This window comes from Anabrus simplex, chromosome 3 (assembly GCF_040414725.1).
Source record: "Anabrus simplex isolate iqAnaSimp1 chromosome 3, ASM4041472v1, whole genome shotgun sequence".
In the NCBI taxonomy this organism is placed as follows: domain Eukaryota; kingdom Metazoa; phylum Arthropoda; class Insecta; order Orthoptera; family Tettigoniidae; genus Anabrus; species Anabrus simplex.
The window spans coordinates 505,770,616-505,794,381 of NC_090267.1; the positions used below are offsets into that span (position 1 = coordinate 505,770,616).

General features: G+C 38.9%; 1 protein-coding gene across 1 annotated transcript in view; it reads right to left on the reverse strand.

Annotated features, from left to right (window-relative positions):
• Positions 1-23,766, reverse strand: part of LOC136866885 (death domain-associated protein 6) — a 282,179-nt gene that overhangs the window by 73,187 nt on the left and 185,226 nt on the right. Inside the window, exon 7 of the mRNA XM_067143978.2 lies at positions 17,877-18,049. Coding sequence (XP_067000079.1) covers positions 17,877-18,049 — 173 coding nt within the window. The remainder of the gene's footprint in view (positions 1-17,876; positions 18,050-23,766) is intronic.

Below are 23,766 nucleotides of genomic sequence, written 5' to 3' on the forward strand. Positions count from 1 at the left end.
TGAACCACAAATCCAGCTATGGTGTCTGTTCCCGCATCGGGCGGCTTGCTGGTCAGCGTCTGTTATCCCATGTTAGGGGTGGCTGTTAATGAAAGCTCTGGGACTTACAATCTCAGTTCTATATCTGCGAAGCAATTCTTGCTTCGCCACGTCTAATGATTAGACAGTTAACGCGTTATGGACTACCAGTGCATTGATGAAACTACTCCAGGTGGCAGCCCAAAAGGGAAATCCACCGCCACGATAAGTGGCGCAAGCAGGCCAAAGGGTTCTGGAGAGCCTGCACCACAACGCGAGGGGAAGTCGGAGTCCCCTGGGAACCACAGACTCAAGATGAAACGCAAGTTCTGGCTAGGAACTCTGAAGGTAAACTCACTACTTAAGGTCGGAAAATTGAAAGAACTAACAAAGACAATGGAAGAAAGAGAAATAAGAGTTTTGGCTGTTCAAGAAACAAGATACAGAGACGATGACTTACTCGATACTGGAAAGTTTAGGATATTTAAAGGAAAACCAGCCATCATAGTGGACCACACTAAATCTCTCCCACTATTCGGAACAGCATTCATTGTAGACAAGTGTTTAACAGACTCCGTTGTAGGTTTCGAGAGTTTCTCTGAACGCCTATCATTTCTGCATTTAGGATGTGGAAACAAAACGTACACATTAATCAATGCCCACGCCCCGACCAATGAAGACAACCGCAAAAAAGCAGACAAAGTTGATAGATTTTGGGAGGAATTGGAAGATCAGATCTCTCGGATTCCCGAAAGAAATGTGAAGGTATTAATGGGGGACTTCAATGCTCAAACAGGAAGAGAGAAAAAGTTCAGAAAAATAGTAGGGGAATATCCGGCACACAGGCGGACAAACAGGAATGGAGAGAGGCTTATTGAGTTGTGCCGAGCCTTTAATCTACAACTCATGTCAACTAAATTCAGACACTTGCCAAGAAAACAAAAAACGTGGAGATCTCCCAATCCGATTCTGGGTGAATTCCAAATTGACCATGTGGCGATCTCTAAACAAGCGCAAAAAGAAATCATGAACGTAAAAGTATTACGAGGTGCCCAAGTTGATTCTGATCATTATTTAACCAAAATAAAGATGAGACTTCTCCCAGTCAGGAAAAGACGAAAGGGGAAAAGAGTACCAAGATACGATGTGGGAAGATTAAAACTTAGTGAGAAAATAAAGCATCAATACCAAAAAGAGCTGGAAAACATTAATTCAGTAATCTGGGATGACATTCGAGACAATATTAAACATGCTGCAAGTAAAACCATTCTCTTGGCGAAATGAAAGAAACGTGAATGGTGGAATGAAACATGTGAAGATGCACTCTTGCGCAGATTGGAGGCATGGAAGAAATGGAGTTCCACCAGAAGGAACTGTGACTTGATTGCCTTCAGAGATCAAAGAAAATTGACAGCACAAACTTTCAGGCAAGCGAAAAGACAATATGAAACAGATCAGCTGAAGAAGACCTCAGAAGATTTCCAGAAAAATAACACCAGAAATTTCTATCAGACCTTTAAGTCACGGTTAAAACGATTTCAATCACCTGGTCTATGTTTTGAGGATGAAGAGGGTAAACTAGGAATGAACAATAAGGAAAACTGTGAAATTCTCGCCAGATATTTCAAAAGATTACTGAATTGTGACGGTCCACAAGAAAGACTGGCAATTAAACGACCACAGGTAACAATGCCAGTTTCAAAGCCACCTGACGAACGTGAGGTATCCAAAATCATCCAGGAGCTAAAAAATAACAAGGCAGCAGGTGAAGACGGTATTGTGGCAGAACTGCTCAAAATGGGAAATGCAGAATTAATCTCATCATTGACCCATTTATTTAAAATTATTTGGGAAACGGAAAGAATTCCAGAAGACTGGCTAACTGCTTTAATACATCCATTACACAAAAAAGGGAACAAGAAGGATGTCAATAATTATAGAGGAATTTCGCTGCTTTCGGTCCCATATAAAATGCTGTCTAAAGCCCTTCAAAGCAGGGTTGAAGAAAGACTCGATGAAGAACTGGGCGAGTACCAAGCTGGATTCCGGAAAGGCAGATCATGCGCTGAGCAGATTTTTAATCTCAAGAACATCATAAAATACAAGATGCTGGGACGAAGCAAATATGTTGTGGTCTTCGTGGATTTTAAGAAGCCTACGATTCGGTAGATAGAGAGACGTTATTCGGAATACTGGACGAATTTGGTGTGGACAGTAAAACAAGGAATATCATCAAACAGACACTTACCAACACCAAGTCAAAGGTCAAGTTCATGGGTGAAATATCGGAGTCCTTTGAAGTCAAGACTGGTGTGAGACAAGGGGATGGACTCTCACCAATTCTCTTTAACTGTGTCTTGGAAAAGGTGATAAGGAAGTGGAAAGAAGGAATCCCAGACAAAGAAGCATTCCGTATTGGAAGAGGGGCAAGTGCTATATGGATAGACTGCCTGGCATATGCTGATGATATCGCAGTCTTTGCCAATGACATAGAAATAGCAAAGAAAAGAGTGGAACAACTCCATAGCATAGCAGAAATGACTGGACTGCAAATATCATACAGTAAGACTGAATTTATAACCAACATCAAAGAGGCTCCCCAAATGTTAAAGTTGAAAGAGGGGAAAGTCAAAAGAGTAAAGAGCTTCAAGTATCTTGGAGAAATAGTTCAAGAGAATGGATCAGAGAAGCTAGCTCTGATAGAACGAGCGAGAAAAATGGAAACAGCGTATCAGCTCACTAGAGACACCTACAACAAGAAAGCTTTATCATATGGAGCCAAATTAAGACATCTGGACACAGTCATCAGACCTGAATGCTTATACGCAGCAGAAACACTGGACATGATTGGAAAGGGAGATCTAGAGAACATCAAAAAGAAAGAGAGGAAAATGCTCCGGAAGATCTTGGGCCCGAAAATGAAAGGTGGGGAGAGGAGACTTAGACCCAACAAAGAACTATACCAGAAGACAGAGGAAGTTGTCGTACTGATGAAAAAGCGAAGGCTTCAATTTTATGGACATCTACAGAGAATGGCCACCAACCGACTGACAAAAAGGATTTTCAGCTTCTTCAGCCTAAGGAAGACGGAACCAAAATGGTTTCGGGAAGTAAGGACCGACCTGGCCAGGATAGGAGTAGAAAAAGAGGACGTACTGGACAGAAACAAATTTAGACAAAAAGTGAAGGAGTTCAAGGGTTACCAGGAGACTGGGGAAGAACTTGTGAAGAAGAAGAGAACCTACACAGAAGAACAGAAGAAAGAAGTCAGTGCAAGGATGAAGAAGTACTGGCAGAATGTGAAGTCAGGACTGGTGAAAAATAACGTAAAGACTGTAAAACGTGGTCCATAGATGGCCGGAACGATAATAAATAAATAAATAAAATAATAATAATAATAATAATAATAATAATAATAATAATAATAATTGTAAGGCCTCAGCTACCGTGTGATTTGACGCCATCTGGCTGTCTGCTTGTCAATTTCGACGTTCCGTTTTACTCAAGGCCCACTAGATGGCAGACAGAGTAAACCAGATCTCTCTCGGGCGACTATGGCTGAGATTTAACGAATTTTGTCACGTAAATACCAAATGTATCACCAGGGATCTTTTACATGCCGACATCGTATGACATGGAGTGTCGAATGGACTTTTTTCAGCCCTTCAAAAATCCGACTACCTCTGCCGGGTTTGAACCCGCTATCTTGGGATCCGAAGGCCGACACTCTACCACGGATCCACAGAGGCAGCTGTTAAGGTTGGTAATATACAATCAAGGATTAGTTTGACCATGTCAGTCCCAATGTCTTCAATTCCTTTTGATTTCGTGTTTATTCTGAGGACTGCTTTCCTGACTTGGAGGGGCGTCACGTGACTGAAATAGAATCTCTCTCTGTCAGGGGTAGGGTGTGTACCGTAATAATTCATAAGTCTCTGTTTGTCGTCAGGTCGTACTGCGGAGCAATTAGCAGTAAAGTACTCGTTAAGAGTCTCGAGAGGTACTGTAATTTCTTCTCTGTTCTTGTTCTTCGTAAGTCCAAGCTTATTAATAGATTTCCAAAATGCCGTCGATGTTCTACCGTCAGGCTTGATTAAACTGTAAGCGTGTCACAGTTTAGCATTTCGTATTTGTTGTGTTGTCTTATTTCGTAACTTCCTATATTCGTCAAAGTTTTGTACGGTAGGGTCATTTTTTTTAGTCTGTGAGCGCAGTCTCTGTTTCATTAGTTGTCTAATTTCGTCATTTAACCACGGGGAGGGTGCTTTCGATATTCTCGCTCGCCGCTTTGGGGCATGCTTGTCAAATAGTTCCGTCAAATAGTTCTGTTAAAGAAGTCAACTTTGTCGTCTAGATTGTTATAGTTCGTTATGTCATGCCAGGGTATTTTGCCTGCGTCCTCTTTTCAGTGGTCGATAGGTGATAAATTTCTGGGAGGGTTTCGGTAGCCGGAGGTTATACGAGATGTATATTGCGTCTTGTGCAGATATACCAGGTACAAAGGTTTGACCAACATTGAGAACTCTGTCTGATTTGCTAGTAACTATAAGATCTAATAGTGTGTGCGAATGAGATGTATGGTGAGTCGGAGAGAGAGGTAAGATTTTCATATTACAGGCTTGAAACAATGTTCTGAGTCGTGTGGATTCAGAAGAAGTTGCGTCAGTTAAGTCGGTATTGAAGTCTCCCATAATTATTGTGTTCGGGTAGTCTGGCAGTAGCTTAGTTAAGTCAGCTTCGAAATCTTCTAAGTGACCTGTATTCGGAGGTTTGTTAACTACTCCTACAAGGGCTTTAATTCCGTTCGTTGTTATTTCTACAAACATGTATTCTGGTTTCCTCTCATACCTGCCTGGTGAATGACCTAACAACTTATGTTTGAGGCTAGTTAGGAAACAGCCACATACCCCTCCACCCCGTTTGTGAGTGCGGTCATTTCTCAGAAGCGAGTAGTCTTCACGATGACACAAAGAAGACTGGCTATTATCTGTTAACCATGACTCAGACACTAGCAGAGCATGGAAAACAGGTGGAGTGAATATTTCTACAATCTCGTCCATTCGGTTGGCTGCTAATATACTTTGTGCATTTATATGACAGATGTGTAGGGCTCTGGGATGTTGCGAGACGAAATTCTTGAGGATTTTAGCGGTACTTTGGTGAAGGTTTGCGCTAGAGGGTGAGGGGAGTGGGACAGCGGAAGGACGGGAGAGGGTAGCTGGTCTGAGGCGACATGAGGTAGCTGTTGAAATCGACTAGTGATGTCAGAGGAATTTGTTTTGTTACTTGTAACTCTTGCCAACTTGGAACGACGAGAGTTAACAAAATGTACAGATAAACACAAAGGGCTAGGAGGAATTTAACATTAATTGAAGTAGTAAGGTGCAGGAATATAATCAACTGTGCCTAGAATTATCTATTATTTTCAAGTGCGACTAAATTAAGGGTGTTGTGTCTAAATTAACAAAATAAAAATAAAAAGTATTTAAAAATGAAAGTTGTTAAATGAATAATTAATCATAAAGAAATAAGAAAGCAAATTCAATTATTTAGTAAAATATATAAATACTGTAGTTTCAAAAAGAAATTTTAACTAAGCTAAATGAAAATAAATGATAATTCACTAAACTATTCTAAGATAAAATTTAGCGATCTTGAGAGAAATAAATATGGACTAATCTAGGAATATAAACACTCAGTTCGGTGAATTGTTACATTTAGCTGCTGTCACTGTCCTTAGGAATGTCACTCAGCCGGTTAATTCTAATCTTACTGCCATCTGGTTTCTTAATAATGATGTCTCCACTCGAGGTCCAACAATTGCTCTGATTAAAGCAGAGAATAGCAGCCTTAAGAATTGACAATCTGGTGGAGGTTAGATCCTCGCGAATAGTTACTGGGGTACCTTTCAATTTACGCTTATTGTGAAACACTTCCTGCCTTGTTCGATATGATGTGAATTTGACAATGATTGGCCGAGGTTTCCCTGGAGATTTAGGTCCGACTCGGTGACTCCTATCAATGTCTTGCAAATGCACATTCACACCTATCTCCCTAAAAACATTTACTGCACCCCAAAAATTCTAACGTTAGCTCTTCTACTGTACTGTTCCAGTGAGTCGCATCTTGCAGCAAAGTCTTCCCTCATCTCGCGGATGTCTTTATTCCTGCTCTCGAGTTTTGCGTTCAATTCTGCCACAATTTCAGAATTGAACTGGAGAGATTTTTCTAATTTCTTTATGACAAGTTCTGCTACACGCTCCGATATGGCGGCTACTATCTTTTCAAGGAACTTACCAGAGCTGATGGTTTCGTTTAGTATCCTGGTGACTGCCTCTTCAACAGGGTTGGCACTGCTGCGGTTGGCACTACTGCTCGGGTCACTGGTGTTGCACTTGCTGTGGCCCATATTGCCTGAGGAATCACTACTTAATATTGGTGAACTGATTGTTACAATGACTCGCTGGTTTGACTCAACACTGTATCACACCCTCGTGAACCACTTATTATATAGCTCCCTTTAGAATAACACCTTCTAATTCACTTAAACTGAGGAGCCGGTCTTACGCACGTCCCTCACCCATGAGCTTTAGTGTAGCTGCCTGGTATTAGCGGCAAATATTCAACGGGTTCTCTACGGTATTATGATGCCAATTTAAAGTTAATTGTCATTAAACCCGCGAAAATAAAGAATAATTGTGCAGCCGCAAAAAACTGCGGCATAACGAAAGCCAATGTTCGGCGTCTAAAAATAGTATAAAAATGCGTACTGTACAACAAAAGCATTCACATGATTTTACAAAGAACTTTTTGAGCCTGATTTAAAATTTTGAAGGAAAAAGTGGGGTTCGTCTTGGATTCGAAGAAATACAAAACTGTAATTTTTTCAGAATGAAATTAAACATACACTTTCACGTAGTATCGGATTGCGAAAAATAACAAACAAGTAAGTGTGGATATCATCTGCGGAAACGCAAGTTTTGAACAAACTGATTGCCGTTTCATACCAATTTTAATGTGTATGGGTGGTTTTCTGACGTTTATACAAAAACCGGATATAACGATAATCCGCTATAGCGAGTAAATTTTCCGCTGTTGTGAATTCTTGCTATAACGGACTTCTACTGTACTTAAAAATAAGGGTCTGGCTTTCAACAGCCACAGTTATCAAAAGAATGCTTCCAGTCACTATGTATTACATTCGTAAATACAACTCGTAACATACACTAGTTATGAGCTCGTGGTTTGGCATGCTTTCAACAACACAGCTTTATTCAGAAGGAGTGGCTTCTGCTACACATACACCAGCTAGGAATATCAGAGACCATCTCCAGAAACCATTTGGGAATAGTTTCACACAGTTTGGACTCTATAGTTGGGAACGAAACTATTTTTAAAAGGTTCAAAAAGATGGGACATCAAATGCTCTCGGTCTCGATTGCAGTGCATGGCTGATGAGATGGCAGTGAAGATGACGTCACTTGGAATGACGACACACCGGTAGCAGGGAAGTTTATACAATTTTATTATTGTAAACACCTATTCAATACAATAGCCGGCCCCGTGATTTAGGGGTAGCATGCTTGCCTCTCGCCCGGAGGCCCTGGGTTCGATTCCCAGCCAGGTCAGGGATTTTTCTCTCGACCTGAGGCCTGGTTCGAGGTCCACTCAGCCTACGTGATTAGAATGAGGAGCTATCTGGCGGTGAGATGGCGGCCCCGGTCTTGAAAGCCCAGAATAATGGCCGAGAGAATGCGTGCTGACCACATGACCCCTCATAATCTGCAGGCCTTCGGGCTGAGCAGCGGTCGCTGGGCAGGCCAAGGGCCCTTCAAGGGTGTTAAGTGCCATGGGGTTTGGTATTCAATACAATATGCTCTTTACAATTAGGGTATAATCATTACACCATATTAATTATGGGACATGTTTCGCTCGACATAGCCATTAATTCTCAAATATTAGGTCAGGGCCCAGAGTAGAAATGAACCTAAGACAGTCTTTTCATATCTAAGGTTACAAAGATATAAAATAAAACACAAAGGTATTTTAAAAATGTTACAATACGTGTAGCAGGTAATTTTTTTTTTTTTTAATTCTAGCTTTCAGCGTCATAAATTACAAAGAAGTGATTCTATGGTTGAGAAACCAGTCATAAAGAGCACCAATGTTTTACAATGGTATAATGTTATAAAATACATAAGCGTATGAAGCGTGGATAAATTAAACTTATAATTGTTTAAATGCCTTATCGTGGAATAATAAATCGGGTGTCAACACAACCATGTTGTACCAGTCAAATGACACTTGACTAACAGTAGCAGCTGAAAATATTTATGCAATCTCGAAGACATGACAAGATAATAAATTCAGCCGTAATTATATTATGTAAACTTGTATATCTTCTATGAAGACAGAATGGGGAGTTCAACTAAGCCTTAGGTGTGACATGTGTAACATGTGTAAGCAGGGAAGTTAGTGGTGCAAGACAATTAAAATGAAAGCAGTGATTAGGTTTACTGTGTGGTAGGCCTACTACTCAACTGACAGAGACAAATGAATGGCCGTTTGAGTTACTTTGTATCAATACTGCATAATAAGATAATACATTATCCTTATCCCTTTTCTCTACGGGGTCGAGTATGAAGTGAGACGAATCTTCGGCGAGTTTTTACGACCGTATGCCCTTCCTTCGTCGACCTCATCAGAGGAATTAATTAGATGAAACGAATGACGTGATATGAACAACTAAAACATGTTTACTTTATATGAGGGCCCAAAAGTCGTGTTCACCATTTATTTGACTTTTTCCATTTAGAAATACTGCATTCCAATGAAAATAGCCACTATAACTCAAATACATTCATAAGTTTGTTAAAGAACAGTGCAGAATGTTTACATGTACAAGTTGTTGCTCTTTATAGCCCAAAAGTCATGTGTTCACTGCACAAAATTTGAGGTTATCGCATTTTTTTTTTTTTTTTTTTTTTTGCTAGTTGCTTTACGTCGCACTGACACTGATAGGTCTTATGGCGACGATGGGACAGGAAAGGGCTAGGAGTGGGAAGGAAGCGGCCGTGGCCTTAATTAAGGTACAGCCCCAGCATTTGCCTGGTGTGAAAATGGGAAACCACGGAAAACCATCTTCAGGGCTGCCGACAGTGCGGTTCGAACCTGCTGTCTCCCGAATACTGGATACTGGCCGCACTTAAGCGACTGCAGCTATCGAGCTCGGTGTTATCGCATATTGGATCCCACTTTACTTTTTTTTGAGATTTACAACTTGCAATGTATAAATGGGGGAAAAAAAGCGGTCTAAAATGCGAGTAAATAAGGTATATCTACCAACAGTGTCTCCATCAATAATTCCAGAACTATGGCTATCCAAGATTTCAAACCTCCCAAGGATCACAAAGGTGTGGCTAGATTAATTGGTATGGCTGGATTCTTCAGGAGACTTATACCTAACTCTGCAGATATTGCTACACCTCTAAATTTGCTTCATAAGAAAAAAAAAAAAAAAATAATAATTTGGGAAAAACCACAGCAAGGCGCTTTCAATAAATTAACATTTGCCTTGTCTAACACCCCAATTTTGGCTATCCCAGGCGACCTTCATAATCCAAACCGATGCCTTTGTCGAACGTGCGGCTGTTCTGTTACAAGACTCTGATCATGGTGACCAAGTCATTACATATGCTTCTCGATCCTTGTCGACATTAGAAAGCAACTACTCTATCTATGAGTTAGAAGGGTTAGCGGCGCTCTGCACTCTCAATAAATTTTGCATGTATGTAGAACATGTCCACTTTGAGCTTGAGACTGAAAATCAAGCACTTTCATTGGTTCTCAATCGACCTCAAAGATCCGGTACGTTAACTCCTTGGGCAATTAGGATCTCTGCCTTCAGATTCAATATCTGACATATTAGAGGTTCTGAAAATGTCAATGCCGATGGCTTAACCCGAATGTTTCATGCTTATGATAATAGTGACAAAATTTCAAATCATCAAAATTTTTCCCAACGTTGCTTTGGTGTGGCTAGTCAAGTAAATGCCATCCTCAGAGATTTTCTGGTATTGTATCAAGACATCAGCAAATGTCAAGTTAGTGCTCCTGAAATTCAGAGTATTATTGATAAAATTTCTGCTGGAACAGTTATCAAACCATATTCTATCATTAATTGTGTGTTGTGTTGCAAGGCTGCTCACAGTGACATCATCATCATCATCATCATCACCATCTGGAGCGATTTCCAACCACGGGTTGGGTCTGCTTGGAACATAAGCCTCTCCATCGTTTTACGTCCATCCACCACTTCTCTTCTCTCACTGTCATCCAGTTCCCTCTTCTGCTCATAGTGACAAGAGATTCAAAATTGTTGTCCCGTCTGACCTTATACCTGCTATCACTAAATATATATATATTTTTTACAATTTGCTTTACATTGCACTGACACAGATAGATCTTAAGGCGATCATGGGATAGGAAAGACTTAGGCGTGGGAAGAAAGCGGCCATGGCCTTCATTAAGGTACAGCCCCAGCATCTGCCTGGTGTGATCACTAAATATTACCATGAGTCGTCCGTCTGTGTGTTCAAAACTCATGAATGGTCAAAGCCTGTAAAATATGTGCTATGTTGGTTTATTGTTTTCTTCACCTGCTATGCAACCTATGGAGAAGTTATAAATAGATTATGTGGGTCCGTTTCCAAGATCAAAATAGGGTCACCAGTTTGCTCATGTGCGTACATGGATTAACCCGTTTTTGCTGGATCTTCCCAACCAGACTTGCTAATGCTCAGACCATTATATCTAAATTAACTTCAATCTTTTCTTATTTTGGACCTTGTACATTCACTGTTTCAGATAATGCTAAGAGCCTCAATGTGTAGTTCATTCAGGAAATTCTGTTTTGACCTATCAATTTCTGATGTCAAGACTACTGCTTATTATCCCTACCCCTCCCTAGCGGACAGAATCAATCATAATTTAAAATCCGCTCTTCCTGCAAATCATCACACTGACCAATCTAAGTGCGATGCTAGTCTTCAATGGTTGCAATATGCATTTAACACAGCTGTGCATGAATCTCATATGCAGTCTCCTATTACTATGATGATGAGCTTTGTGCCATATCACCCTTATCCAATGCTTTGAAACTTCACGAGATTCTTCCTGAAAGTATGTGTGTTCACTGTCACCGGTGGTGAGTTGATAGTCGGCGGAATCATTTTGACTTGACAAAAGAAACTAAGGAACTGACATTTTTTGAAGAATTCGACTAAAATTTTTGTTGTAAAAATTATGTAATATTTGTGTGTTTTATTTCTGATGAAGTTGTATTTTAAAGTATTTTCAGAACTCACTGAAGAGACAATTATTTACTTAATCATTGACATTGATATTGGAGATCTCCAGTAATATGTTTGTTTGTAACCCATTTTTGTATCACCCTATAGTGCCACGTGGAGGCTTCGATCACGAAATCGCTGAGTTTCGCAATTGAAACCTCTAGAATGAATTTCCCACATTACCATATATGGTGCTGTAATTCTATTGGTGAAAATAACACTAATTTGTATTGGTGAAACTTCGGATCGAAATATAGGTAGCTTCCCTGATTGGCTGTTTGAGTATTTCCCAATTTCCGGTCTTTTGGCTCCTTAGCAAGAGCAAGGCTCTGTTCAGCGTCTTTGGTTTTCGTACGTTGTAACGATCGGACGCACCTTGTAAGGTGGTCCGCTCACTGGCTCCAGCCATCCCGGGGTAAGCATGTTTTCTGTTCTCAAGTGTTAAATTAAAATGTAAATTCATTCATTCGGAGTTTGCCTCAGACCCTGGTTTTCACCGCTTTTGATTTTGTAATGGCGTAGTTCGTCAGCTAGGCATATCCTTTATTTTGGAGGCAATTCCTTTTATTAACCTTTTGTGAATATGTAAACTTTATTTTTTTCTTTCTTTCAAGTTGCCTCTAGTAATTCCGTATCAATTTAGTGCACACCTGTTGAGCTTTGCGTCCCTCACTGATGTGTATTAGGAGAGGACTGCTTCTCTATGGGCCCCTTCGCTAAATTTAATTTCTGTTGTTTCCTTCCCTTGTAACATTTTCCAACTTGCCTTATATGATGTGTGTAATTAGGTCATTGTCCCCTTTAAATTTTCATTGTAAATTTCAACATCGAAATCATGCTCACTTATTTAAATGTTATTGTAATTTTGTGTAAATATTCACTTTCCTGAAGAAACGCTGATAGGAACCTCGTGGTTCGATTAGATTTTTTTAAATTAATGATGTTATTTAACCTTGTGCACTTCATACCTTGATTCAATTCTCCATGTTGAATAAATTAGACAAAGGGTTAATGTTCTCACGTTTCTTTCCCTACGTCACGTAAGATCTCGTCCTCTGTAGGATTTCCCGGCCTGCTTCCCATACTTCCTTACTCTAGTTGTCATGTTGGTTATCCTGCGAAGCCATGTGTTGGTAAAAATTAAGATGTTTTCCTGGTTTATCATCAGCTGATGTCGTTCTGTAAGGTTTGTTATTTTGCATTATCAAATAATTACGTGTTTTATATGTATCTTGTATTATGTGCTCTCTTGTTAAGGGGGGGGGTTACATTCACGATATGTGTAAAGTATGGGACCATGCCAAAGCTAGATTAGCTGATCATATGAGAATGTACAGAACCAATATAATAAGGGCCATAAGCCCTCTGGATTATCTGTAGATGATCAAATCTTTATCAAGACTTATCCTTTTAGTAAGAAGGTAAATAAATTTTTCATCATTTTAACGGTCTGTGCACCGTGTTGTAATTTCTCACTTCTGTTTCCTTGCTTGTTAGTGACCCTATCACTAAAAAGCGAATTAAAAGAGGGCTGCCTAGCCAAGTTGAAATTATGTAATGTAATTGTAAATCCTTTTAACCTCAATTTAAAACAACTGTAATCTGCAATTAATTTATTGCTCAGCTGTAGTAATATTATGTATCAACAAGACAAAAGCTATGTCATGCTTACTTCTTGTAATATTATGATAATTTGTATCTAAGATAGAAAATAATTTCACCTGATTTTCTTGACACGGCATAAGCCCAAAAGCATATATCATGTCTAAGTACAGACCGTGAAAGCATCAATGGCAACATTGTATCTAAGATCATCGTATTTATGAATGTATAAAAAAACTTCTCAAACTTGGTTAACACTACAGTGGTGTAATGGCGTTCTTGTACAGTATCCATTTGGCACGCAGATGTACTGGGTGATATCTATCAATTGCAACTTCCACGTGTTTCGACACCGTACTCCTGTTCTACATTAATTGTTGCAGCAGCACTACTACTACTACAGTAAAACCTCGTTAATTTGAGGTCATTGGGACGCAAAAATCGGACTTCGAATTACGTGATTTTGAATTAACCGCCAACACGTACTTCGGAAATGCGAACCCTTGCGGCGTCACAATATATTCTAAAACCCGCTACTGCATGTAATTAACCTTGATTCACAGTTTAAAGTTCTCAAAAGACATGGAAAAAACTATTTCCAAAATGTATCCAACAAGGTGCATTTACAGTAACGGTATTCAAATAATGCACTTGGATAACTCGCCGGCAAACATAACCTCACGCAATGAAATCAAGAGAAAGAAAACATGATTCAAAGATGAGGAGAAATCTATACTTGCTCCCCTGTGCAAGTGCTTTATTCACTGAATTACTGTACTGTATGCATTTTAGATGCCTTGTGCTTGCATGGAAAGTACCCGATGCCCTTAACACATCGTGGCTTATCGAACTTTCCTATGATGAGGGGAGAAAGTCTCTCGCTTCTGTCCACATTACAACAGTACAGTAACTATACTTGTACGATTTTCCGCCATGGCACTTCTAAGACCCATTAATGCATGCAACCACACTGATTCTCAGTTTAAGCTTTTCAAATGCCATGGAAAAACTATTTCAGAAATTTATTCAACAAGGTGCATTTACATTATTAAAATAATGCACTTGTATAAAACAATGAAAAACATAAACTCACGCAACAAAAGGAAGAAAAACATGATTCAAAGACGAGGAACAATTATGCTGGCTCCCCTGTGCAAATGCTTTATCTTTTGGATTACTGCACTGTTTGCATTTTTAGATGCCTTGTACTGGCATGGAAAGTGCCCGACGCCCCTAAAACATCGTGGCTTTTCAAACTTTCCTATGACAGGGGAAGGAAGTCTCTCACTTCCGTGTGCACTGCATAGCAACACAGTACATTTCCCAGCCGGCAATTCTCTCATTTAACACCATAAGTCCGTTTGGCCTCAGCATTTAAAAAAATAAAACAAACAAACAATGCCTTTTCATTGACATTGACAATATTGTTTGGTGCGTACTAATTGATTATAGGCTATAAGCCATACTTTTTCGCCAACTGTCGGTATCGCCAGTGTTCGCGGATTCTACCTCTCCGCACACTGCCTGCTACATGAAATCGTGTCGTTCCTCAAAATGCCAAATACAAAATAGTTACGATTCCCTCGAACATAGCAGATATGAAGCACACTGTAGACACGCCGAAGTAGGTGAAAGTGCACAAAGTTACCCCTTCACGTTCCGGTAGACGCATTCTGTCATGACGCGGAGAAATTTTGAATTTAAATTACTCTGTAAAATACTAATTTTTTTTTCAAAATGTAAAGTCAGTTTCAAATTAAAAGTCTGAATATCGGTGACGGGACCGACATCGTTCTTCGAATTACGGATTATCCGTATTTCGAATTAAATGATTTAAATAACATGCAAAACCGTACCTCATGTTTTTGGGAACGAGAGCTGCTTTGAATTCGGCGAGATTTTGAATTAACCGATTTCGAATTATCGAGGTTCTACTGTACTACTACTACTACTACTACTACTACTACTATGCTGAGTGACAATTGCTTATTGCCAGTGTTTACGTCAACCTCATTTAAGGGCTATGCTGCAATATGGACCGGTGTGCCATTGCCATTTCATCATAATGCAGTAAAACTGTTCTGTCAAACATAGTAATGTTTTATTTTACCTGGCAAGATTAAGGCCTTCAGGCCTTCTCTTCCATCTAACCAGGAACTGAAATATACATATATTGCATTGTATTACTTACAATAACTAGATCTAATACAAATTAAATTAATAATAATAATACAAGAATGGTGAGATTACATTAAGATGAAATGAATTAAGATTAAATTAATAAATTAAGATTAAATATTAAAACTAATATCCTACATGTAAAAAAGGCAGTACATAAAATTTGATTTTAAAGACAAATCGGATAAGAATTTTAGACTCTACCAGGACATCCATAACAATAGAATGGTTGTAAGTAGCAGCATCAAGTTTACAGACGATCCTTACTGGTGCATAAAATGTCTCCAAAGTGCTTCCTTGAAAGTGCGAATAGCGCTTAACCCCCTGATATTTTCGGGAAGATCCGGGAGATAGTAGGTTCGAATCCCACTATCGGCAGCCCTGAAGATGGTTTTCCGTGGTTTCCCATTTTCACACCAGGCAAATGCTGGGGCTGTACCTTAATTAAGGCCACGGCCGCTTCCTTCCAACTCCTAGGCCTTTCCTATCCCATCGTCGCCATAAGACCTATCTGTGTTGGTGCGACGTAAAGCCCCTAGCTAAAAAATTTTCGGGAAGGAGGTTCCACTCACGGCAGGCAATTACTGTGAATGATTTATCATACATGGCAGTTCTATGGGTAGGTAAAGCAAGGATGGAATTATTAGTGGATCTGGTGTTAAGACTGTGATAAGAGGATAAGTATTTGAAATATGAAGTAAGGTAAAATGGTTGTGAAGAATGCAGGATTTTATGGAGATGGCATAGGGAATGCACAGTGCGATGGATTTCTAGTCGGGGCCAAGATAGATGGTTATATGGAGTTACGTGGTCATAATACCGTAGGTTACAGACATATCTCACACAAGCATTTTGACCATGTTGTAATCTGCTCAATAACTTGCCTCGACCGTCTCTATAAATCGCGTCACAATAGTCGAAATAGTTTTTCAGGAAATGAGTATTTATACTCGCGCATCATGTGCAATGCAGAGAATATTTTCTGGGTGATGTTCGTGATATGCGTTTTCCATGACATGTCATCATCGAAAGTAATGCCTAGGACTTTTACTGATGACATGAATGGTGTTAGTATTACACAACCTTATAGATGGAATCTCTGGTCGATTGACCTTCGTGAGTAGTTTTGGGTATCCAAGGATGATGGCTTGCGTTTTTGCTGGGTTTAACCTAAGCCCACATCTCAAAGACCAAGAAGAAAACGATGTTAGATCCTGATTGATTTTGTCTATGGCCGAAAGTATTAGATTTGGAGATGTATGGAGGTACATTTGTACATCATCAGCATAAATATGGTATTTGCAGTGCGTTAGGTTTTGGGAGACATCATTAATGTAAATAGAAAAAAGAAGGGGTCCTAACACTGACCCTTGGGGCACACCACACTGCACAGACCGCCAAGTTGATTTGTTTATTCTATCTGTAACACACTGCCGACGGCCATGCAGGTAGGAATGCAACCAAAGGAGGGCGCTGTCCGAGAAATGGAGGGAATACAATTTCGAGAGCAAAATGTCAATGTCAACAGAGTCAAAAGCTTTGCTCAAATCTAGGAGTATTAAAACTGTCACTTCCTTGCTGTCCATAGCTTCTCGGATGTCTTCTGTGACCTTCAGTAGTGCCGTTGTAGTACTGTGTGCTTCACGAAAACCAGATTGTAGTGGGTCAAATAAGTTGTAAGTCGTCATGTAGTCTGTTATTTGTCTATGAGCGATGAACTCTAGAGCTATGGATAAAGCAGAAAGTATGGTATTTGCAGTGCGTAGTAGTCAGATGGATCAGAAGGGGAAGCTACTTTTTTTAGAGGACGTATAATGCCCGCTTTCCATATTTCAGGATATGTGCTGTCTACAAGGGAAGAGTTAAATATGTTAATTAGTGCAGGTAATATCACATCCAGAATAATTTTTATCATCTCTATTCCTATACTGTCATTTCCTTTTGCCGTGGATGTTATCCGATTTATAGCAAACCTGACTTGTGAGTGGGTTGCTGGACGGAAGTAGAAGTTTTCTCTATCTGTTCGCGTCTTTGCATAATTCCCGTCTAGAACTTCCAGTTTCAGCGCTGCATTTAATTTGCAGTTAGATGAAAAATGATCGTTCATTTTTTCCAAGGGTATATTTATTTCGTCATCGTCTCGTCGTTTGGTAATTACAAAGCTCTTTATGGATTTCCACAACACAGCTGTTGAAACATTTGGTTGAATCAAACTGTGAGCGTATCGTAGTTTCGCATTTCTTATCTGTTGGGTCGTAGCGTTTCTCAGTCTCTTATAGTTCAGTAGATTGTCAGGAGTGCAATGTTTCTTAACTCGTCTATAAGCAGCATCGCGTTCAGCCATTAGTGCTCTAATCTCATCTGAGAGCCAGGGAGCTGGCTTCCATCTTCATGTGTATTTGTCTGGAAGCACTTCATATCACTCTTTTACGATGTGTGCAAACTGTCATGCTTCGCCACCAATAACTGTATAACCTTATTTTCACAAATATATCCACAACATTACCCTGGTGTGCTCTTTTGGGGACAGAAATGGAGCACATATAATAGGATGAACACAATGTCAATGGCATTTGTTTTGAAGTTATATACGTGAACGACCCAGTGAGAGTAGTTTGGCATTCCATATAAACGCCAACGGCATTATGTTCACTCCTATTGTATGTGTTCCTTTCTTATTCCTCCTCACGCCCCCTTCTCCAACTTGATATGACCTATATACAGTACCTCATCAATGCGTTTGCCATATTTCACTTTATTTTCCTGTAGTTTTGCTCTTAGTTCAGGACTGTCTTCAGCCGGATCTCTCTCACTGCCCAAGTACGTGCAGTGACAATCCCAATAATCTAATTGCCGCTTCTTCTGCAGCTGACCACCAACATCTTGAAATACAGCTTTTGCTAAGAGAGGACAGAAATTTCACTTTCAATAAAGAGAAAATCCTACAGAACAGAGTTAACACAAGAGATTTGTGTATAATGCTACCACCCCCTGAAATTAAGAATCAACTGCCTTGCGATATGAACTTTAGTATGTAAAGGCTACCAATGATTTACAAGTTTTAAACCAGCCAGAAACTTAATGCAGGCATTGCAGTTAAATTAACATTCCATTCTATGTCAGCCTCCTTCCAAAAATCCGCACTTGTTGTTTAAAGGGGCCTAACACATCTAGGTCAACGGCCCCTAATGGTACGAAATGAGATGAAATGTAATGATAATCTAAAAGTCCAAAAGTCCACCGAGCAGAATTAAAAACATCATGATGAAGAAAGAAAGAATGGACAATTATGAATTTAAAATAATAATAATAATAATAATAATAATAATAATAATAATAATAATAATAATAATAATAATCAGGTCCAACAGGCAATACTGAAGTTAAAAATAATTCCAAAATTAATCCTCTGACTAGAATTAAAAAAAAAAATGAACAATGACTGCAAACTTAAAACAATCAATGAATTCGACCCGCAATGGCCCACCTTGCATAAATATTCAATTTCATATTTTTACTCGTATTGAACTTACTACTAGTATTTACAATTCTTGTTTTTATTGTCCACTCAATTCAATACATAAAAATGTTTATTGTCTTTAAAGGGACATTACAATACAAACGTTAACTGGCAAATGTTTCGCTCGCTGTATCGAGCACCTTCAGCCATCTTTTATACAATTTTCTCAAGGTTGAGTCAAACTTATTTATAATAATTTTGTTAATTGAAAATGTTTTACACAATAAATTTTCATCACTACTTAAAAAGTAAACAAGTAAAATTGACAATTAAATTGTATCATTAATGGACTAGACGTTAATTATGTTATATTGATAAAATGTCATCACTACTTAAAAAGTAAATAAGATTTTTTTTGACAATTAAAATCTATCATTAATGGACTAGATGCTAATGACATAATATTGATGTCCAAGTCATATTAAATATGCCAATTACCGAGCTCGATAGCTGCAGTCGCTTAAGTGCGGTCAGTATCCAGTATTGCAAGTAATCAGCTTCATTTTCCGTATCAAAATTTAATCACTAAATTTTACACTATTGAGATTCTTCCACCGTTTTGATACTTTATATTGCCTTTTGGCAAATTTATTATTTATATGTCAACAGTACATGTTTCGTTCCTTATTTAGGAACATCCTCAGCTGTTATAGTGGCTTAGGTGAATGGTTAAGATTTTAAACACATAGATTTACAAATACATTGATTCACTTAAAAACTAAATACGAATTAAGATAGGTGATATTAAAGACAATGTGGGGTTAGTGTGTTATGGTATGAGAGCAGATGATTACATGGTTGATTGACTTAAAACTATGTCTATTCATTAGAATAGTTGTTCAAAAAAATTTTTCACTTTGTTACAAAAAAGTCTGTATGCAATTAAAAATTTTTTAAAAATGTTTAACTTCATAAGATTGTTCGAATTGTTGAAAGTTTTTCTTCCTTTCCTTCCAGGTAAGTTGTTGTATGTTGTGTGCTTGCTTATAGTGCTTTTGATTGAGTTTAATGTGGAAACTTTGGAGCTGATTGCTGATCTATTAATGTGAAGGGAGCCTCGTTTCAAATTTCTGAAATGAAATAAAATACGGTAGTGGGAATTTGATCGAAAGCATGTGTCTTTTTGCATAATAATAGAATGTATAAAAAAAGTTCCTTTACCTTGCTATAGCTGAATTCCGATTCTACTGTGACCCTGGAGGGATTTTTGATGCTGCTTTGCGTCTGGTGAAGTAATGGTGTGTGTATTCCGTTGTATGCTCCTTCCTGCGGGGAGGTGGGGCTGCGGAGATGGGAGGGGGCGTGTCGGTTACAGTCACGGCATCAACTTTAGGAGGCCCTGTCTTGCTTATCCTTCCGCCATTTTGTACATCCCCTCTACCCAGCCCTGAATTGCTACGATATGATACAATGTTAATTTTTTGCCTGTATTCAATGTACTAGCTGTTTTAAGATCTTCGCTAATTGGCTGATGATGACACTTGAAATGTGTTGATACTGGTCCCAATAAACAGGTTGTAACTACTTTTTAGTTCAACTTACTACGGAGTATTGAAAGGTGGATCCTTCCCTATAATAGTGTACATCTTCTTATTCTATTATTACGCAAAAAGACACATGCTTTCGAACAAATTCCCACTACCGTATTTTATTTCATTTCAGAAATTTGAAACGAGGCTCCCTTCACATTAATAGATCAGCAATCAGCTCCAAAGTTTCCACATTAAACTCAATCAAAGGCACTATAAGCAAGCACACAACATACAACAACTTACCTGGAAGGAAAAGAAGAAAAACTTTCAACAATTTGAACAATCTTATGAAGTTAAACATTTTTTAAAATTTTTTAATTGCATGCAGACTTTTTATGTAACAAAGTGAAAAATTTTTTGAACAACTATTCTAATGAATAGACATAGTTTTAAGTCAATCAACCATGTAATCATCTGCTCTCATACCAGTAACACACTAACCCCACATTGTCTTTAATATCATCTATCTTAATTCGTATTTAGTTTTTAAGTGAATCAATGTATTTGTAAATCTATGTGTTTAAAATCTTAACCATTCACCTAAGCCACTATAACAGCTGAGGATGTTCCTAAATAAGGAACGAAACATGTACTGTTGACATATAAATAATAAATTTGCCAAAAGGCAAAATAAAGTATCAAAACAGTGGAAGAATCTCAATAGTGTATAATTTAGTCAGTATCAAGTATTCGGGAGATAGTAGGTTCGAACCCCACTGTCGGCAGCCCTGAAAATGGTTTTCCGTGGTTTCCCATTTTCACACCAGGTAAATGCTGGGGCTGTACTTTAATTAAGGCCACGGCTGCTTCCTTCCCACTCCCAGCCCTTTCCTGTCCCATCGTCGCTATAAGACCTATCTGTGTCAGTGCGACGTAAAGCAAAAAAAACCACCCCAATTAAATTGAAAGATTTGGCTAATTCTTATTTGTTTCTTGATTCTTCAAATACTGTTAGTGTATTTATAGGAGTTTCAAATAAAAATGAGTATAATAATTTCATGTGGCTATTTCTAGCCGAGTGCAGCCCTTGTAAGGCAGACCCTCCGATGAGGGTGGGCGGCATCTGCCATTTGTAGGTAACTGCGTGTTATTGTGGTGGAGGATAGTGTTATGTGTGGTGTGTGAGTTGCAGGGATGTTGGGGACAGCACAAACACCCAGCCCCCGAGCCACTGGAATTAACCAATTAAGGTTAAATTCCCCAACCCGGCCAGGAATCGAACCCGGGACCCTCTGAACCGAAGGCCAGTACGTTGACCATTCAGCCAACGAATCGGACAATAAAAATGCAGTATTTTTTCCGTAGTGTTTTGAGAACTACATCATTATTAAGGGATGGACCACTGGAGGTTTATACTCTGTTGTGTGCATTATACTTGTAGTCTTCACATTCTTCAACTGATTTAAGTCAGCCTAAATTTACTGGTCAGATTGTTGATAAGCGTAGTTTAAAGTTTGCCACAATAAAGATGCGTTAATAATAAAGTAATAATAGCAGCAGTAGTAGTAGTAGTAGTAATAATAATAATAATAATAATAATAATAATAATAATAATAATAATAAAGGGACACCAATAATTGTTACATAGATGTGATTTGTTGTATACTTCAACACTATGGATGATTGTGTCCCTTTGTTTCACGCTTTTTTGTTTAGTTGTGCTTGTTGCAGTGTGTGTTTGAGTCATCAGTCCCTAGACTGGTTTGATGCAGCTCTCCATGCCACCCTATCCTCTACTAACCTTTTCATTTCTACGTAACTACTGTATCCTACATCTGCTGTAATCTGCTTGCCATATTCATACTTGGTCTACCCCTACTGTTCTTTCCACCTACACTTCCTTCAAAATCCAAATGAACAAGTCCTGGGTGTCTTAAGATGTGCCCGATCATTCTATCTGTTCTTCTCGTCAAATTTAGCCAAATCTATCTCCTCTCACCAAATCGATTCAGTATCTCTTTATTTGCGATTCGATCTATCCTAGGGCTCTCTAAAGACTAGGTATGCTCGCCCGCCATTATGGTTCATTCCTGCACTACGTTGGTAAGGCAGTTGGCCGCCCCAGCCTTATATATCCCTCTTTTTTTACTGTTCTCGACGCTAGAAAATAATGCTAAACTAATATACTGTAAAAATACTCATTCTCAGTATGACTCAAACGATTACTCAACATAAATATTAGTATATTTCGTACCTTAAGTGTAATTTTACTCGAGACGGTGATTGTAAAAGCAACGCCGTTGATAATTTTCCTTTTAATAAACAAACAAACTAGGGATGTACTCTCACCGGAGAAATATTAGAAAAAAATAGCTTAACAATAAATCGTTTTTTTACAATTATATTATTGATAAGTAGATAGGTTGTTCGTAAGCTATGCGCCGCGGTACGGTCTAATCAAATGAGGGACATCGTGATATTGATATAGGCTAATGTCATTCTTAAATCGTGGAATTTAACGTGGTAATCCGTCAGTGTTAAAGATATATAAATTGTGATAGAAGATTTGGTACCACATGATCTCGGTTGGTATTTCATACTTGCGTAAAATTGATTCAGCGTTATTTTCAATGTTGTCGAAATAATAAGAAAAATATTCTTCGAACAAAAACAATGCTGAAATGTGATATATGAAGACGAACACACCCAAGTACCTGGGATTCTTTAAGTTTATTTCTTTCTTCTAAAATTCAGTCCCTTCTCTTATTTACCAGTATTTAAAGAACATTCTGTGCAAAATAAACTTTATTTTTGGTGTTTTTTTTTTACAAGTTGCTTTACGTCGCACCGACACAGATAGGTCTTATGGTGACGACGGGACAGGGAAGGGCTAGGAGTGGGAAGGAAGCAGCCGTGGCCTTAATTAAAGTACAGCCCCAACATTTGCCTGGTGTGAAAATGGGAAACCACGGAAGAATAATTTCAGGGCTGCCGATAGCGGGGTTCGAACTCACTATCTCCAGAATACCGGATACTGGCCGCACTTAAGCGACTGCAACTATCGAGCTCGGTTTTGGTGAGTGTTATTAATCTCATCAGCTTATGCAGTTGTAACGAACAGAGGATTTTAGTTTGTTTAACCGAACATTCATGAAACAAATAATTACATTCGGGAAGAAAATAGGAATAGATAACTACTTCTATAGCTGAATCTTCTCCCCCAACCTGAAGTATTGCACTGATAATCAGTTACCAGTGATTTGTAAGGGGAGTGACCCACGACCTGTAGAGAATATTGATAATGTTTGACTTTGGCAAAGTTAACAGTACTTCTTTTTTACAGAGATTCCTCTGCTTTGAGTAGTATGATTTCTCAACACGACTCACCTTATTAAATTTCAAAGGGTTGCAACAGTCCGCCTCTGTGGTGCAGCGATTAGTGTGATTTGCTGCCACCCCCGGAGGCCCGGGTTCGATTCCCGGCTCTGCCATGAAATTTGAAAAGTGGTACGAGGGCTGGAACGGGGTCCACTCAGCCTCGGTAGAGGTGGGTTCGATTCCTACCTCAGCCATCCGTGGTTTCCCACTTCTCCAAGCAAATGCTGGGATGGTACCTAACTTAAGA